Source organism: Melampsora larici-populina, assembly GCF_000204055.1.
Source record: "Melampsora larici-populina 98AG31 unplaced genomic scaffold MELLAscaffold_21, whole genome shotgun sequence".
NCBI classification, from domain to species: Eukaryota; Fungi; Basidiomycota; class Pucciniomycetes; order Pucciniales; family Melampsoraceae; genus Melampsora; species Melampsora laricis-populina.
The window spans coordinates 458,866-478,200 of NW_006768785.1; the positions used below are offsets into that span (position 1 = coordinate 458,866).

Consider the following 19,335-nt stretch of genomic DNA (forward strand, 5'->3'; position numbering starts at 1 on the left):
GCAAAACACATCTTGAATTAGTACCACCTTCTGTTGATCCTATTGAAATGTACAAACCTGAAATTTATATGCTCAAATTAATGACAGCTTCAGAAAACTCAGCAACTGGAGTCGGACAAGTCCTTGAACACCTGATCAAACAGCTCGGATTGAAGCCAGAAGATTTTGCTGCACACTTTCAACAGGTTGAAGGTGATCTAGGTACTGTTCGCAACTTTGACTCAGCGGCTAAAAAGAGATTTCCAGCTGGACATCCCAAAGAAAGTCTACAGAATCTTATGTGTTGTTTAGCCGGATCACATACTATGTGGAATTTTACAAGTGCAATCGCCGATGTTTATCTCGCTGGAGTTCATCGAATGGCTGCAAGCTTAGGAATTCAATCTGAAAAGCTTTTTGATAAGAAAGATTTTGGACTCTTGATGACCGCAGTTCACAGGATCCATTCTGCAACACTTGCTTTCTTACTCAAGTTTGTTCTTCTTCTGTTTATTTTAATCAAATTTCGAGTTGTATCTTCAATCTGATCAAGTCATTTGTGATTGTAGGGAATTCATATCTTCCAAGGGTCCTGGATTTGATCTTAGCAAGCCAGGTGTTGCTCAAGGTTTGATTGATGAAGTATATGAGAAATATTTTACTGGCGATTCCATTCGAGATGCTGAGAAGGCCGAGGACAACACCCTCTACAACCTACGATTGAGATTACGCGACTTTTCAACAGTTGTTGAAGCAGATCAGGCTATGCAAGCCGGTGATATAGGATGTGTCATGTCAATGTGGAAGAGATGGGCAATCATGGCACAAGGAATCAAGAAACTGACTTCATATGCAATTCATCTGCCTAGATACATACTGGTTTTAGAAAAATATCTACCAAAGAAGTTTGCTAAAGTTATAAAGCATTGTTTATTGATTCCTTCGGCTGGCCGAGAGGGTCACTGGGTTACTAAGGACTTTTACCTTGAGATCCAGAATTTCTGGATTAAATACTTTTACAATCGCTCAGTAAGGATTCATCTTTATCTCAAGCTTTGACAACTAAACAAGTGCACAACTGACTTGTCTCTTGAAAAATAACCAGGGAAGAGGAACTGATCTTGACAAACTGGTTGAACAATTCTCTCTTAATGTGCCATTAGTAAGAGCTCTTCAAATCAACCATTGGATTTACAAAACATATGCCATGAACTGATGACTCTGATTAATGTAGTTGCAACACTTGATCCATCAACTCTGTCTACAATTGGGTCTTGAGCACGTTTACCAAAATAATACACACCCAATAAGCCCAGAATCCCTTACACGATTCATGCACATGGCTCGTGATCACCTCGCCGACCCCAAACTCATCAAAACTGAACGTGACACCTTGATTCTGGCCCCATTGGATGATATTCATGCTGATGGGATTGTGAAATCCAAGTCAATGATACAGAAAGAAGATTGGGAACACAAGCCATGTCGATTTGCCTGGGGGTCTTTATTGGGCTTAACTATAGCGTGAAATGCTCAATGACTACAAGTTTTATGTATGGCAGCAGTGAATTTTCAAATACTAGTAAATTGATGTGAAAGAATGACTTGCCTCTATGACCAGAGTTACAATGAGTCTTCTCCTTGTAATTTAAGTCGTAATTTATTCCTCTTCTCTTCTTCTTCCTGTTGTCTACGAGCCTCATTTTCCAAGCACTTTTGAATTCGTAATGCAGCCTTTTTTTTCTTTTCTTCAGCCAAAGCTTCTTTGATTTTCATTTTCTCTTTGTATTCATGCCAAATCCGAGTCCCTCCTTCCCGAGCTGCCAAATCTTTTGCTTCATCTCTTTCTTTTTTTTCAATATGAGCCCGATAACTTTCTGATGTTTTCCATAGTTCAATAGTCTGTATAATCAATTCAAAAGTTCCTGGCAGAGGCTCACTTCCCAAGATTCCGCGGAGATGTTGGCCTAGAAGAACAGTTTCATAATTTTTAACTACTATCCAGAGTTCTTCATAGTTGAAAAGCTGGATTGGATCGAAATCGGACCCGTCCGGATAGTAATTGTGAAAGAGCTTATGGAAGGCTTCTGTTAGATCTGCGGCTAGTGCTATCATTGGTGCAGAGCTGTAGATTTCGTCGTCGTCGCTGCACAGAATTGGTCTTCCTGAAATGGACTTCGGAGGTGGTGGTAACATCCGCAGAGCATTCAGGAAGCTTTTTTCAGGAAGTTCCATTGGGACTGTCAAGCGGTTTATAATCCCCTGGAATTTGATGCGATCGGTAGTTTTAAGAGCATCAATGAGCTGGATTGCGCCAACAGGACCGCAGGATGAACATTGACAAGGCTTCATTTCAGCAGCGGCTTGTCGATTCTTCTCCTTGATGTAGTTTGCATCATCAACTGATAGAGGAATCTTGCCGTACCTGAGATTTTAACAGAATCAGAAAATGATAAACCTAATTGGAATTCAAGTGAAGTAAAAGGAAACATCCAAAGTATCACAATTCAACGCCACATGGAGGCAGACTGGAGTGACTCAAAAGGCGTGCATCCGGTCATCATCATTCATATCAGCATCTCTTGAAAATTCTTCAACAGAGTTCTGTCCAATTGATCGGTGAGGTTCAACAAGAAAAATGGCCACACTATCCTTCCCACCCCTCCCACCTCTTCCTGCCATCTGAATCATAACATCCGGATCCATAGCGCCCATGATAATTACACTTTCTACCTCATGCCAGTCTTGACCTAACCCCAGGGCTGTTGTTGCAGAAATGATGCAAAACTTTCCTTGACCATACTCAGCAGCTCGAGTGAGCTTATCTTTAGGACCTGTAGCAGCATGATAAGTACGGCAACACGAGCTGTTTCCATCATTTGCACTGTTTGGATTTCCTCTAGCAATATGAACTTGCTGGGAGACAACAAGAGTGGAGTCTTGCTGGCCGGAGTAGATGATAGTTGAAGGAAGTTTTTCATCCGAAACTACAGACTGATGTGGAATCAGCTGGACTAGATCCTTGGCTGTGTCCAATGGTCGAGTAAGATACATGCGGATAAATTGTATTTCTGGTCAAACTAGCTCGGCTCGGATGAGAACACGGTTTTGTGGTACAAGGTGGAGGCTATTCCAAATTCTCTCAATAGCAATCGGACGACAGGTGGCTGACAGTAGAAGCACTGGTACTTTATCTGTAGCTGTAAGGGCTTGACCAAGATCACCGTAAGACAGTCTGAATTCACATACATCGGCGAGTTGCTTATGACTTTGAAGTCCTTTTGTATGTCCGCTAGCAACAAGACCCCACGAATAGATGACATGAGCTTCATCAACAACCTTCAGGATAAGGTGTTTTTGAGAATCTGTACTATAATAAAACTTCTGAAACTTTTTACTATTCAGGAACATTTCAGGACTCTATATGGAATTGCACTATTCTGTTGATTAGAAATCTGATTGATGATGATCAAGATGATAAGTATGCAAGATATGTACCAGGAAAATCGCTCGATAGAAGTGAATCTTTAGTTGCTTCCATACATCTGCATCGGTTGCTGAAACCTTGGTCAGGTTTATTCCTGTTATTCCTGGCAGGAGTTCTAGCACCTAAGTCCATCAACAAAATACATACATAGCGATCAGGAATATTGATCAGCTTGACATTGAAGGAACTATTAAAAAACACCAACCTGATTATCGCCTAAAGCATCCAGAGGGTTTATAACAACCAGGACTGGGAGTGTTTCCGGTGGAAACAGAAGCAAGTAGGCAAGTGCGATTCTTGACTTTCCAAAGCCAGTACCTGCCAGGAGCATTGTATTGAACCCATTGATAACGCTGACAATGGTTTCTGCTTGAACCTCCTTTGCAGTTTTCTGAAAGTGGCGTTTGAAATCGCTCTTTGCAGTCTTCTTTTGATATGACAAAGAACCTTTCACCAAACTTGCAGGCAACAGCGGCCGAGTAATTTTCAAAGGATCGTTCTTGTCATCTACTATGGAAGGTAGGGACAGCTCTCGGTTCTTGTTTTGTAATTTTTGATCCATGACTCAAGATGACTCTTGGTGTGGGTAATCAAGCTTTTGTTTTGGAAAGTTGTTTGAATCGAGAACAATGAAAGTTTCAGATCAGAAGGGATCAAGAAAGCTCAATGATGAACAAATGAGATGGTGAAGTTTTTTCTTTTCCAAAGACAGGAAACAGTACGTTTCTCACAAATTAATGTACTTTCATCAACCACCAACCTTGATATCATATCAAGATTTGACGTCTCTTTTACTCTGACAGTCTTCTCTGCGACTTAAACTATGATGTCTGATCTTATATCAACTCCTTATGTTCAACAACATCATCCTTTCTTTAGTTCAGCATTTCTTTTAGATACAAGGAAGCTTTTCATGTCTTGGTGTTCCTACATTACCTCCATCATCCTTGTATGTTGCATTTCAAGATGTAGACTATCCTCAGCAAAAGCGATGCTTTCCATTGGCAAAGAGGGATATTGAGAAAAAAATCAGCAAATTGAAATTTGGGACTACATACGGATCTCTGTAATCCGCAGCCGATTCTCAAAATCCCTGAAGACAATGTTTTTGTCTCAATAAGAACTTCTTTCCTGATTTTTTTTCCAGGATTCTGAAGAGACAGTTCTTTTCAGAAGAAGCACAAGACTATATGGTCCAACTTTGGGAATGGGGCATGGGCTGTGGGTGAGTGTAGAGCAAATTCAATTTTTGCTCTACTAAGTTCCAAAACCTACCGTGCCAAAAAACCAACGTATCCCCCAAGTCCCTTGTGCCTTGGGAACAACTTGTCGTTAAAAAATCCGAGGCACAATGTGACTTAGTTAAGTTTGAGCTTTCCTGAAGTTATCAAACCCATCTCGTGTAAATACTGCTGAATCGATGTGTACACATCCGAAGATGGCAAAAAGTGTGTCCATTTAGATGATGAGGTTTGTGTGATTATATCTGCACCAATTTTGGCTGCGTATTCCAATGGCGCATTCCTCAAAAAATTGAGGAAATTTGCTTGGTGCGTGTAATGCTTGATCATGGTCTGCCCGACAATACCTAAAAAGGGAAAAATGAAAATTAAGTCTGAATGTAATGGATCAAAAAATAGAAAGTTTGACTTATGACACACCACAATCTCCACTTTTGGGAGTGGCTACCATGGATCCTATTATGCGCTCACCAGCCCAACAGGCAGTGTATGATGGTGGTCCCAGGAGACAAGTTTGAGCTGAAAGGTGCTGCGCAAAATGCAGGTTAGGCCTGGATTTTATTGAAGGCCAGTATTCTAAGAGATGACGTCGATATTGCACAAGTAATGTATCAAGTGTGTTCAATTGGGCAGTCTTAATGGTTCTGGAGACACTAATATTGATTATCTGTGTAGCCAGTGTGATAGCTGTATGTATTTTTGAAGCATCTGAATGCGCTTTGGGGGTGTGATGATATGGCACAATTGATAGCACCATGTATACTGTGTATAGAATGAGCCACTCTGAGGCTTTAGGGGTACCGCATATTGTCATTCCAATCTTGTCTGTAACACGGGTAATCCAAGATGGAACAATAGTCTTTGATATACACTTGTGAACCTCTTCAAGCTCTTTGATGGTCATGCAAGGACCGGGGGCTGATCGTAATGTTCCATCAGAATCTTCATCTTGAATGGATTGATGGTCATTGCAATTGAAATCACTTTCTGTAACTGACTTGGACTTGGAAGAAAGGTCATACTGTGAGCGTGTGGATGGTCTTTCCAAAGAAAAGTCAAAATCATGTCCACTTGAAATAGCAGATTGTACGCTCATTGGAACATTGCAAACTTGCCCAAGGGTGGAATCATTAGTGAAGTTTTCATAATGGCCGTTTGCAATCTGTGAATCTTGTTGCTTCTTCAGGCCCTTGCCTGCAAAGGTGATTTGAATGTAAGTATTTGAAAGGTCTCCTAGCAGGCCCAAAACCAGGCAATGCATAATGTCAACCGTAGCAAATTCAAGGGGCTGCCAATATGGTAGTTTGCAAAAAGTTGAATGACGGGCACCGTTTTGCTTCATGAGCTTTTCCTGATCTTTGGGGGTTGCTGCATCTTTCCATTTCTGTGCCTGTCTCTTGTGGGTAAGATCTGTACGGGGTCTGTAACACTTGTGGTCCGCATAACCAAGAATCCAATGGAATGTAACATTTGGAACACCAGTTTGTTGAATTATGTGACAAAAAACCTGAGATTTTTTTCATTGCTGGAACATTGGCAAGAAGAAAACATACGGCAACAGTGATGACTCTCCCTTTGGGGTGATTGGCCGTTGAACTAAGAAAAAAGCCATTCCATAGGTCCTTCAGCTCTGAGATCAGAGGCTGTAATATCAAATCCATCTCCGGGCTCTTGGGTTCTCGTCGACTAGGTGTAATTCCATACAGGAACATATTCTCAGCTCGGTATTGAATGTCGGGGGTAGATTGAAACAGATTAGCAGCATTACTCCAGCTGAATGTTGGCGTGCTCTTTTTGCTCCATATGGGTCAAACCAATCACGATAGAATCCAAAAACAAGATTGCCAGACTTGCACATAAATACTTGCCCATGTTTTTTGAATGATTTTCAAAGGGTTCCATCCCAAACATCTTGCAAAGTCCCTTTAGGCGGATTGGTTCGGTGTAGTGAGCTGTCAAGCAAGGTCTCAAAGGAAGGAGAATGTAGAATTCTAGCTAGCCACTCAACAAAGCTTTGATGATAAAAGCGTTGAGCTGGGCGTACTTGGGTAGAGTTTTTGCATTCTGGTTTGTAAAGTTGAGCACCACAAATAAATTTACGTTCAGAAGGGTTTGATGCAGAAAACCTAAGATTGTCACATTTTGTCTTTGTAGGCGTCTGTTCCGCTGGTCCATGTAGGCAGAAACAAACTTTGCAAGATAAAGTTTGAATGACCTGCGCATCTAAATGGAAAATTTTCAAAAGCTTGGGAATGGATAGAGGGATTTCATTCCAGACAGGTGTGATTTCCGGCTGGTTCAAAGTGAGGGATGTCTTCACTTTGAGGCGCTCCATTTTGAGTGCGGTCCGAACAGCCAGCAATGATCCACCATGTACCAGGTATTGATTCAACACCTGTATCATAGATTGAACACATGATGGGTGCTGAAGTAGTCTGCGGGGTGTATAAAACGCTTTTGTAGCAAATCGTAGTATTCGTGATCCTGCAGACATGATGCGTGGATTATTTTGAGGGCGGAGATCATCTTGAAAATGAGTTGCAGAGGGTAACTCAGCAGTGCCAGGTGAATGAGCACGTTTGCGAGTCAGAGCATTGGTTTCACAATCAAGTCCCAAAAAAGAACTTGACGTCATTGGGGCTGACGTAGAGTTTGCAATGACAGGTTCTGGCGATTTATTAGGGGTGTTTGAAGTGGAAGGGTCGCCGTCTTGAAGTGCTGCTTCCTTTTCAGAGGCACTTGAATGGTGTGGAAAGTTTGTTTGGTGGAACAGGCGACCTGTGTGGGTCTGACCATGCTTCTTAAATTGACGCTGCAAGCAGCCTAAAGGTATGCATGTGCAGCGGATGTGGTTGGGCCCGAAATAATCCATTGAATGGTGTTTGATGATGATAAAGAGAGGGAGATAATTATAATGTGGATAGAAGAAGATCATGAATCCTGAACTTCCACTATGGACGCTCTTAAGTCTGTTTGACCAGCACAGTGGGGAAACTGGTAAAGCAGCAGGTGATCATAGCATTTCCGTAAAGTTCAAACGTTAGTTCCACTAAAGTGTCTCATAAACAAGTGACAATGTATCTCATTTGTCAAAAGTGGGCCGGAAATGTCTGACTTCAGTTTGACAAATGTGTTTTACAAACAAATGACAACATATCTCATTTGTAGATAAAATGAAGTGCCGACAGGGATCCGTGCATCTAAGCTTAAGCCAGATTTAAAGAAGTTGGTTCAATGGTAAGATCAAACTCTAGCAGAAAACCGTTCATGCAGGTTGATGCCCGCTTCAACTCGCAAAGTTTGATAAAAAGATATATTGTTTTAAGAAACCTACATGTAGAGATAGTAGTCTCTACAGTTCAACGGGGATGAGCAGGGGTGACAGCCAAGGTAGGCCCAAACTTGGGTGGAATCCAAATTGATTATGTTGTTGAAAAAACCAATGATAACAGTGGTCAGATGAACAGTCCAAAAACAATGTCAAAGTAATCACTTACCTCGAATGTCTCAAGAATGAGGTTGCTAAGGTCGTGGACACCTGGTCAAATCAAACCCAGATAAAATTGCAGTAGGATATGTGGTTCATGACCACATCTCCAAGAGCACGTGATGATAGTTTGTAAAGGATTGAACAACTATCATCACAATGTATCTGTTGTAGATTATCCTGGAATTTACATCAGGTTGATGTTCTTTTTTGGAGGTAGTAATTGGTTCTTGGTGTTCATGCTTTGAGCAATTAATTGGTGATTGAGAAAAAAAACAAGGTGAAAGTTCTGAGAAACGATCTGATGTTGTGGATTCAAAGAAAGGTAGGTGGCACATAGATCAATCATCAGATCTCAGGCCACTCACTGCTCACTATAAACATTTTGTGTATATGTATTCAAGACTATTCACAACTATATACAATGAGACTATGTACAAATGTAAAGGATGGGGCTATGAGTATTGCACGGATTCACAAACACGACGATAGTTAGTTTGTGATGAAGTCAATAGCTTTGAAAGAGATCAATTTCGCAAAATGTGTACACAATAGAAAACATGAGAGAAGTATGAAAATAAGCATCGAGAGAAAAGTAAAGAAAAGGAAAAACATAAAGCAAGAGAATCATACCTATGAGTATTGCACGGATTCACAAGCACGACGATAGTTAGTTTGTGATGAAGTCAATAGCTTTGAAAGAGATGAAGATCAAAGCTAAGTGCAAGCTCATAGTCTTTATAGTAATGAAAACTAGATGTGAGAGTTACGCGCACAAAAATGATTATCAAATAAAAAGAAACATATCAAATTCATCACGCAGGATGAGACAGTCACAGAACTTCATCACGCAGGATGATCATAACACAGCACTAATCAAACAACACTACTATCACAATTTGATAATCATCAACACCAACATTCCCCCCTAACTTGAGCACTCTACATTCGAGTCCTGAACGCAACAACGTTCGAAAGCTTCTACCGACAATGCCTTTGTAAGAAAATCAGCAGGCATAGAGGTAGTCGGAACATGAGACATAGTAATATTGTTGAGCCTAACATGATCCCGTATAAAGTGGTAGCAAACGTCAATATGCTTAGATCTGTCATTGATAACTGGTTCCTTGCATAAAAATACAGTGCCTCTATTGTCGTTAAATAGTTGTATGGCATCACCTACTGATGAAATTGATACAGCCGACACCGGTAAGTTGAGATCCTGAAAGAGAGTTTTGAACCAAATAGCATGCCGAGCACAGTCAGAGATAGACATATACTCAGCCTCGGTGGTGGACAAAGCAGTCAATTTTTGACGTCGGCTTCTCCATGATAGGATGGCATCCCCATAGGTAAAAAGATAACCCGTAACTGATCGTCGATCCACTAAATCATTTGCGTAATCGGTGTCACCGTAGCCTTTAAGATCGGCAGGCATCGAGCCTTTAAACTTGATACCTTTAAATAAAGAACCTTTTAAATAACAAACAAGGTGTTTGGCGGCATTCCAGTGCTCAAAGGTGTAACAAGAATTAAACCGTGATAATTGGCTGACAGCATACGCTATATCCGGGCGAGTACTAACCACAGCCCAATTGAGTGATCCTATCAAAGATTGATAAGGCAGGTACGCGGCGACAGCAACGTCTTCAGGAGTACCGGGTCGAAGTTTCACGCCAAGAGGTAAAGGAACTTTTACTGGATTTAAATTATCCATACCAAATTGGTCCAACATGTCTTGAAGAAAATGAGATTGATCAAGAGAAATAGCACTGTCCGTATGGTATTGAATTCTCATACCCAGGTGTAGAGACGGCTTGACCTTCCACTTAAGCTCGTAGGATTTAAGAAGGTGAAGTCAAAATTCTTCAATGAGAGGATCGTGATTTGAGATAAGGAACCCGTCATCAACATGCATGTGTAAATAAAGGAAATAAGAACCACGTCTAAACACAAATAAACAATTGTCTGCTTTTGAAGTCGTGAAACCGAAAGCTTTAAGTTTTTGTCAAAGATCATCGCTGAAATCTCTAGCTCCTTGACGAGTTCCATAGAGAGATTTACCAAGCTGAACAACCATGCCTTCAGTTCCAGGAGTCACAAAACCCTTAACCTGTTGAATGTATACACGTTCTTTTATTAGACCGTGCAGAAAAGCAGTCATTATATCAAACTGAATTACCAAACACTTCAGGTAAGCAGCGATAGCAGTGAGCAGCCGAAACGTGTCCGATTTGCCAACAGCCAAGTACGTATCGTGAAAGTCTACACCTTCAACTTGTCGATTACCAAAACACACCCAACGGGCTTTATACTTCAATACAGCACCCTTCTCATCTCTTTTCTTTTTTAAAACCCACATACCTCCAATTACTCGAACACCCTCTGGTCTAGGAACAAGTTTACCAACTTCATGTTGTTTCAAAGAATCGAATTCGGCCTGCATGGCTTTCTTCCATTCCGCGGCATCCGGAGCTTCCATTGCCTGTTTGTAAGAAGGTTCATTGTTTAAGTCCGAGCCAGAATGACCAACAAAATTTTCTAATCTTTGTGGCTTACTAGTGTGTCTTGTAGATCGTTTGACAACCGTTGAAGCGGGTGTTGGCGAAAGTAGTGGTTGACAAGAAGATGTAGATGGAGAAGGAGAACGTATATTTGGAAGAACAAGAGTCTTAAGAAGTGGATTATCAATAGGACTATTTGAAACATCATTTCGATTTGTAATAGGAGATAGGATTGTTAAAGATAAATCTTGTACAATAGATTGATTGACTTGAGATGATGATGTTAGAGCTTCTATATCAATACCACTGTCTTGAAGAATAATAAAAGATGGAGAAGAGTTCTGAGTAGGAAGTGAAGAAAAAGGGAATAGCTCCTCATTAAAGATTACTGATCTTGTAACAACTATCTTCTTGTCAGTCAGATCCCATACCCTATACGCCTTGGCTATTGGTTCATATCCCACTAGCACACCATCCTTCCCTTTCATACCCAATTTTCCTGAGATCTGCAGTGCTAGATACACAGCCGAGCATCCCAGAGTTCTTAAAAAGGACGGATCAGGCCCATGCGAACCTTTTCCGGGAAGAAATTTGTTCCATGCTCCCAAAGGAGTTTTGTAACTGAGAAAGGAGTGTGGTGAGTGATTAAGGGTGAAGGTGGTTGCTAGGGCTATTTCAGCCCACATATTCGTTGGTAATGATGCGTGATTGAGATTACATCTCACACGTTCTATAAGTGATTGATTATACCTTTCCGAAATGGAATCCTGCTCAGGCGTTTCAGCAGGACCTTGCTCCAATGATATTCCGTTTTGAGATAGATAATTGATGAAAGCCTTAGATTGATATTCTCCACCACGGTCACTATGAAAAATCTTGATCTTACGCTCAAATAACAATTCTACGTTGGTCTTAAATTTGACAAAACAATCAAAAACATCCGACTTAAGCTTAATAGGAAAGATAGTAGCATAACGAGAACAATCATCTATGAATGTAACTATGTATTTAGCACCACCGATAGATTTAGGAAATGGACCAATTACATCTGAATGAATTCTGTTGAGAACAATAGAAGAAGAAGGAAAATGTGATTTAAAAGGAAGTTGAGAAATCTTAGCACGCTGACATGTAAGACAATGAGAACGAGAACGGAAATCAGAGGAAGAAAGTTTAATGTCACCTCTTGAAGCCAATTTTCTTATTGCATCGTAGTGAAGGTGACCTAGACGGTGATGCCAACGCTCAGCCGATGCGGTGAAAGCAGAGACACATGATAAAATGCAAACCTTTGTTTCCCATAAGGACTTATCTTTTGTGCGAGTACATGTAAAATAGGAGTGCCCCGACAAACCAGCTACAGTAATACTTTCATCCGAACCAGAGAAAGAAGCACCATTTGAACATAATTGGCTCAAAGATAATAGATTAACTTTCATGGTAGGTACATATAACACCTCTGGAATGAGGATTTCGACCGGTTAATGAGTGATTTCAGAGAAGCCGGGGATTACAATTGTTCCGATGTGAGTGGCATATTGAGGTACATTTGAAATACCGGTTATCTTAACATGACTGACTTCTTTGAGCTGGACGAACATATTCTTGTTGGAAACTATGTTTCGGGAGGCTGCTGTGTCGGCTAAGATGCTACCGTAAGTCGTGTCACTCAAGGACGCAGAGTAAGCGTGTGCGGCAAATCCTTTGTCAGGAAAGTCATCCACTAGGTCAAGTGCACTAAACTGGTTACTGGTAGTCACGTTAAAAGCAGGCGCCGATTCAACATTCTTCTTAGCCGAATGAGCCGCTTCGATTGCAAGATAGCGTTTAGCCATCTCTGATTCAGATAAACCGCCAGAAGACTTGCCTGATTGAGAAGACGGTGTCGGTAATTTGCTACGAGGTTTCATTCCATTTTGAGCAAAGCAGTTACGATTAGAATGAGGTAAACCACGATGCTTGTCCAAGTTGCACAAGTCATCAGGTCCAGGACCAATACATTTGGCATCACGGGTGTTAGAGTTCCGATTCGTAGTCAAAGACACTGTTGATTTGGCAATAAAAGCATTCGTAGAAGACACAGATCTGGAGGACGATTGTTTCGCCGTTTCAAGCACTAATCGATCCATAACTTTTTGAACAGTTAAAGTCAAAAGATCAGCAAAGAATGGAGCCGTGATAAATTCAAACTCCTTGCCAAGACCGTTCATCAAGAAGATTGCCAAAAGTTTGGGAGATAACGCAATCTCTTTGTCTTCAGCGGCATACTGAGCCAATTGATTGTGTAAATTTCGAATACAAATGATGAATTCTGAAAGGGATTGACCAGGTTCCAATATGGCCGTAGCAATTTCACATATAGCCGCCGCTGCTAAAACACCACCACTATTACCGTGAGCCCGACATAGAGTTTCGTATGCAATTTTAGGAGTATTGGTAATTTGAACCAGAGAGTCGTTGGCCGCGTCCAAAGAATTGACAATCAGTTCCATAACACGACCTTGATGACGTCAATAAATTACAAGTTCGGCGGAGGCAGTCGGCGGAGTGTCATTGGTCAGAAAGGCGAGCAAACCCCTAGTCTGAAGGGCGAAATGTAAACGCTTATTCCAGTGAGGAAAATTGCCGTCACTGAGGATCGGGATCTTGATGCGGTCATCACCCGTTCCAGTAGTGGTCTCAAGAGTAGCCATTGATGTTGGAAGAGATAATAGATTATCGGTAGAAGAAGATGTGCCTGGAACGATAGTTCTTGAAGACAACGAGATTGAAACAGTAGACCCGACAGAATCGGAGGCCGGTGGATTGATGATCGAGTCGTTAGTGAACAAGTCGGAAACAGGAGAACCAGAAATGATAGGTGAAGAGGCCATTTCTGGGATAAAGATTCAAAAGGTCGATAATGACGTCAATTGTGTATTTGTATAAACCTGTGTTTTACTTGGTAAAAAGGCTCATAACCTATGAGTATTGCACGGATTCACAAACACGACGATAGTTAGTTTGTGATGAAGTCAATAGCTTTGAAAGAGATCAATTTCGCAAAATGTGTACACGATAGAAAACATGAGAGAAATATGAAAATAAGCATCAAGAGAAAAGTAAAGAAAAGGAAAAACATAAAGCAAGAGAATCATACCTATGAGTATTGCACGGATTCACAAACACGACGATAGTTAGTTTTTGATGAAGTCAATAGCTTTGAAAGAGATGAAGATCAAAGCTAAGTGCAAGCTCATAGTCTTTATAGTAATGAAAACTAGATGTGAGAGTTACGCGCACAAAAATGATTATCAAATAAAAAGAAACATATCAAATTCATCATGCAGGATGAGACAGTCACAGAACTTCATCACGCAGGATGATCATAACACAGCACTAATCAAATAACACTACTATCACAATTTGATAATCATCAACACCAACAGGGGCGAGCCATAGGACAATTCACAATGATTGAGTTTCTTCTTGATTGCTGTTCATTTAAATCACTGTGTATTCATAACATAATTATAGCCACTGGGACCGTTCTGTTGCTGTGTATTCATACCATTAGAGCCACTGGCACCGTTCTGTTCTGCTGCCAGTACTGATAGGGACTTGAAAGTGATCTTAGAATCCTCGATTGCACTCCAAATATCCACTTTGTTATTCTCATCCAGTTCCAGTTCTGACAACACTATTACTTCCTGCTGATCATACCAGGATGGAGAAATCAACAATATATGAAACTTTTTTGGCGGGAAACGATCTGGGTCCGGAGTAGGTGCATAGACCCCCCCTTTCAACTTGTTGCTTTGCTGATCTTCTTTCTTTTGGAATGGTTTTGCGCTTCCAATAAGCTGTGTCTAGCAATCCAATCAAAGTATCCAGCTCTTTACTCCGCCATTCAAGCCGTAGTTTTTGACGAGAGCCACAAGAATTACTTGACACTAGTTCATCTTTGGATTGAACTTTGGGATGAGACAGCATTGCTGCTTCAGGGGAGTCTTTTACAAAGAATTTAGCCGCCATGTACACCCTGGCCTCATAGATCTGGTCCATAATAGGTTGGCATGAGCAACCTGATCATATTTTTAAGCAACAAGATTAGTATATCACACACCTTAGTCATATTTCTTTGTTTGCTTGTGATGCTTTTTGCAATTGCAACATTATCTTCTAAGGTTTTTTGGCCTTCAGGAGTACTTTTCATTGCAACCTTTGACTTTGTTCTTGAAATTTTTGGCCCTTGTTGCCACACCAGCGGCGAAGTACTTCCTGGCGGTTTGCAGCAGTGTTGTCTGTAGCCACAATTCCAAATTCCCTCGCGCCGTTTGCTTCATAAGCCTTAACACAACAAGCTAATATGATTGCAGACGTTGCTGAGTTCCAAGGTGTATCATATGATGCTTCCCAGTCAAAAGTACACCTTGGGAATCCTGCCATGGTCAAGGTAGCCTCACATTGGGACACCCAATGGTGTGCATATTGTGTACAAGAGCCAGTGAGGATGCGAGATGAGAAAATAACAGGCTGCATTGGATGCTTCAGAGTTGCCACCTCTGCTGTGTACTTTTCAACAGTCCTTTGCTGCTTTTGGTTTGGTTTGAAACCTGAAGGTTTTCTTGAAAGGTATCTTTTCATTGCTTTATCCTGTGCATCTTAAATGAACTTCTCTCTTCTCTGCCTCCGATTCTCCCAAGCATGACGCTCCTCCTCTGTTGGAGGGTCTGGCATCTTTTTCAGGGAGGCGTCCTCAAGAGCTGAAGACCCCCTCGATTTTCGTTGGATGCCCATGAGAATTTTTACAAACTCATGTATGGCTCTGGCGAACGGTGTTGCTGCTTTAGGAACTGGATGATGCCCAGCTACCTTTCCAATGCCTTCATTTCGATGTCGAATCTGAGTAAGGGCTTTCAGTTTTGCAGTTATATTTTGTTTTTGTTCTAGGACTTCTTCATGTGTAAGGTCACCATCTAACCCCACCACAGATAACCCAAAGAGCAAGAGAGGCCGTCAACTTTCATATACACCAGTATCTATACCATGACAATATTACACACCCGAGTTGTCTTCATCAGTCAAATCACCTATCTCATCAAAGTGGCTGTTTCCTTTTTTGAGGAATGGCCAAAAAGGAGTGCAAATTAGTTAACCTATATATATGGCATATTATATTTCTGATCATTGGTACATACCTCCATCACTGTGATCTTCTTCTTCAAGACAACACTTTTTACCAGTTCCGCCGGCGTTTGGGGTTTTCAGAGTACAGGTGGGTTGAGAGCTCATTGCGCAAGTTATACAATATGAAATAGATAATGAAGAGAATGATGATTCAGCTCACAAGAACTGATTTAGGTTGCTGAGCCTTGACACCAAGTTGACAAATATGTAAGAGAAGACTTATGAACTGACAAAGAAAAGAAACAAGTGCAGAAGAGTTGATGATAATCAACCAAAGGAGAAAAACACACAGGACACTTCTCAAGGAAAGAGCAGACCCCTCTTCCTTTATAATCTGCAACCCGTCAAACATATTGATCTTTACCAGACAGACCAACAGCTCTGGCTTTCAAAGTCTAGCCACCAGCCTCCACCTTTGAAAATTCACTGACTTGAACCGGTTTACCCGTCCTTTCATACATTATTGTTTATTCCTGATCAAACCACTCCAAGGACATGTTGAAGTTTCTGTGCACCAAGCCCAGTACATGTTTCAAAGAATTCATCTGAAGTCTTCTCTGAGACTTCAGTCGGATGCCCTCCCAATCCCTCTTGCATATGTTCAAAGAGCCTGTATGGTATCCTAGACAGAGTTTTTGAACTTAAAGAACTCTGGCAGATATGGTTGTCTTTGCCCGTTACTGCAGCTTTTAGCTCTGTGACCGTGTTTCCTCAACGGTCAACATGCAAGCTTAATGTGAGCACCTAGCATTTCTTGTTCCATCCCTGTTCAGCCAAAAAGTGTTGGGGTTCTTCACTCAGGTATCCATAGTAAGGAGTCCATTATGTTCAGTGGAGTTGTGCACCACAGAGAGCACAACAGTACATATTATCCTTTTCCAACTGAGAAATATGACTGTTTTCTGGGCCACCTTTCTCCGCAGAGCCCGGTTGTGTACCAACCCGCAAAAACACATGATATTGTTGCCTAGCCACAATTTTAGGGAACAACATCAAGATGATGCAATGTATGATGAACAAGCCTTTAGACATGTCCATCATCATCTCTTATTAGTTCCTAGATGAGAAAGGGTGCCATCCTTGACTTCAAACTTGCCCGGTCATTCTCATCGTGAACCGAATTTTATATGCTCAAGGGACTGTGAAGGTGTGGCCCTGGGTCGTCTTAAATTGCTCAGAAACCACTGATAAGGGTCAGAATTTGTTCCCACTGACACAATTACCTGTGATAAGCATTTAGATATCATGTCACACATATTTTAGAATGATTCTGGGGTAGCACAATAATCATTATCATTACTCACCATGGACAAGGCAGAGGGGTTATGTAAATCATTCCACTTGCAATTTTTTTGGGGGGGATTGAGCTTAAAAAGCAAGTGGCTCCCAGCTTTCTTGAATGGAAGTAGGTAACCAATTTTCAAAAAAAGCTCAACAAAGACAATTTTCAACTTTGGCACGGTGTGTTTTGTGGGAAATAATCTTTCCATTTACAAACAGATAAAGCATGTATGAGATTGGGATCATGAGATACAAATTGTGAAAAGTCGAGACCCTTCTCAAAAGCTTCAGACTTTTGTCAAAGACAAAACGGTTCACACACATGCCACCAAATTCTCAAGGGTTGAAAACTTCTTAATGTTAGGTGGGGGGTGTGAAGACACAAGAACACTAATAATAAGAAATGAAATCAGACAACAACAGAAATAATATGACTGAATCAGTTTTCATCTTTCTGGTGGACATTAGCCAAAGATATCTGAGGCAGCTGGGAGTGAATTGGAATCTTGGGCCACGTCAGCTGACCACTTTGCAACTTTTCCACCAGCTATCATATCTTCAATTGAAACAAGTTTAGTGTTGATGTTATTGATAGCATCTTGTGCTTTCTTCAAATCTTCCAAGCGCTTAGGCATAACCTCTAGTATTTCTTTTTGGAAATCTGCAAAGGCAGAAATTGATTTCTGCATCTCAGCCTTTAAAGTCGCGACCTCAGTCTGGACGGGATTTCTGACTTCTCCAAGCTTGTGTTGATCAGCAGCCAGTGAGGAGGCCAGAGCTACATCAGGATTGGTTTTGGAAAGATCACAATGAGATATCTCATTGTCACTCGAATAATGATCGTCGACCACACCGCCCAAGGGATGAAGATTGATTTTGCTATTGTCCGCAGGGAAAATTGACAGCATGTATTCCAGCTTGGGTAACAAAGAAGGTGTCATTCCAAGTGCAGCAAGATTGTTTGCCAGTAAGTGGTCTTGGAACTTTTTGCTGTACATGTTGGCTGGAAGGTGTAGTGTCACAAAGCCGTGGGCGGTGGCTGACGTGTTTATGAATCTAATACGAGTACGGCTTTCTCCAGGAAACAAGTCACGAGAGGTAGCATGAAAGTCTACTTGTTTCTCAATGGTCTCCATGAAGCAAATTGTTTTTCGGGACCACCATTGAGGTATGCTGAAATGCAGCTCGTTAACCAAATGATCCCCAGCCATAACTTTTACTTCGAAGACATCGCCCATCATAGTGTAGTTTCTCAGTTGGAAGATGGACACATAAACTGGGTTGGCGCCTGACTTGATCAAGAAATCAAAGTAATCTTTGCAAACCTGGTTTTGAAATGTGTCAGCACATGGAGAGTGATCAACAATGAGAAAGAAAATACTTAACACCTTTTTCTTTTCAGCTACCATGAAATGAAATGCGAGGACTTCTGAATTTTGGCATTGCTCCTTATACATCAAAGCAAGGCAATTGGACTGGCTCAAAAGAACTGGGAAGATTACTGCACGGGTGAGCAAGTCTATGTTTATCTTGCAATAATAAGTGTGATTGTTTATGGCCCGGTGGAATGAGTTCCAGAATATTTGACGGCCCAAAGAGTTCACGCGGTGTAGAACTCCTACGCAGTGTAGCGTAGGCTGAGCCGGAGAAGGTAAGAATCACCGTCAAGAAGGACGGATGAAACTACGATGCCGAGAGGCTGCCTTCAACCTGAAAAAAATCTACGAAAAATATTACGTGAGGCGAATTTTTCACAACCCCGCCGATACAAGTTTCCCGTAAACCTAATTCACTCCGTACAAAGATTTTCAAACTTTCTAAACCCTATTTATCCCTCCCACAACTGAGCCACACACACAAAGTAAAAAAAAAACAAATTAAAAAAACACAACTTGTCCTGGAATTGAACCCAGGTTCAGTCCTTTCCCCTTGGCCCTGATCTGGCCCTGACTCGAGTTAATAAAGCACAAAATAAAAAAAATAAAATAAAATAAAAACCCTTATCCCACTTGACTTCTACAACAACAACACTTTCAACGCTTCTTGATAAACTTTTAAAGTAAGTCTTCTACTTTTCTAACTCTTGATCTTTAACTAAGAACTAACAAAAAGAGAAACACTTTCTCTTTGTTTTTATGCTAAACTAGATAACTCAAGACTTCACACTTTCAGATCAAACACCAGACA

The 19,335-nt window shown here is 41.1% G+C and overlaps 3 protein-coding genes across 3 annotated transcripts; all 3 read right to left on the bottom strand.

The window, feature by feature from the left end:
* Positions 1-1,602: 1,602 nt before the first annotated feature.
* MELLADRAFT_63655 (uncharacterized protein) lies at positions 1,603-2,214 on the bottom strand (the record flags this gene model as incomplete). Its single annotated transcript, XM_007410687.1, has 1 exon — positions 1,603-2,214. The coding sequence occupies one exon, from the start codon at positions 2,212-2,214 to the stop codon at positions 1,603-1,605; it is 612 nt and encodes a 203-aa protein (XP_007410749.1).
* An 11,972-nt stretch (positions 2,215-14,186) lies between these two features.
* On the bottom strand, positions 14,187-15,972 carry MELLADRAFT_107045 (uncharacterized protein; the record flags this gene model as incomplete). Its single annotated transcript, XM_007410686.1, has 5 exons — positions 14,187-14,387; positions 14,488-14,733; positions 14,804-14,981; positions 15,353-15,656; positions 15,879-15,972. 5 exons carry the CDS (start codon positions 15,970-15,972, stop codon positions 14,187-14,189), a joined length of 1,023 nt encoding a protein of 340 aa, XP_007410748.1.
* A 1,640-nt stretch (positions 15,973-17,612) lies between these two features.
* On the bottom strand, positions 17,613-18,557 carry MELLADRAFT_63656 (uncharacterized protein; the record flags this gene model as incomplete). Its single annotated transcript, XM_007410685.1, has 1 exon — positions 17,613-18,557. The coding sequence occupies one exon, from the start codon at positions 18,555-18,557 to the stop codon at positions 17,613-17,615; it is 945 nt and encodes a 314-aa protein (XP_007410747.1).
* Positions 18,558-19,335: the final 778 nt, after the last annotated feature.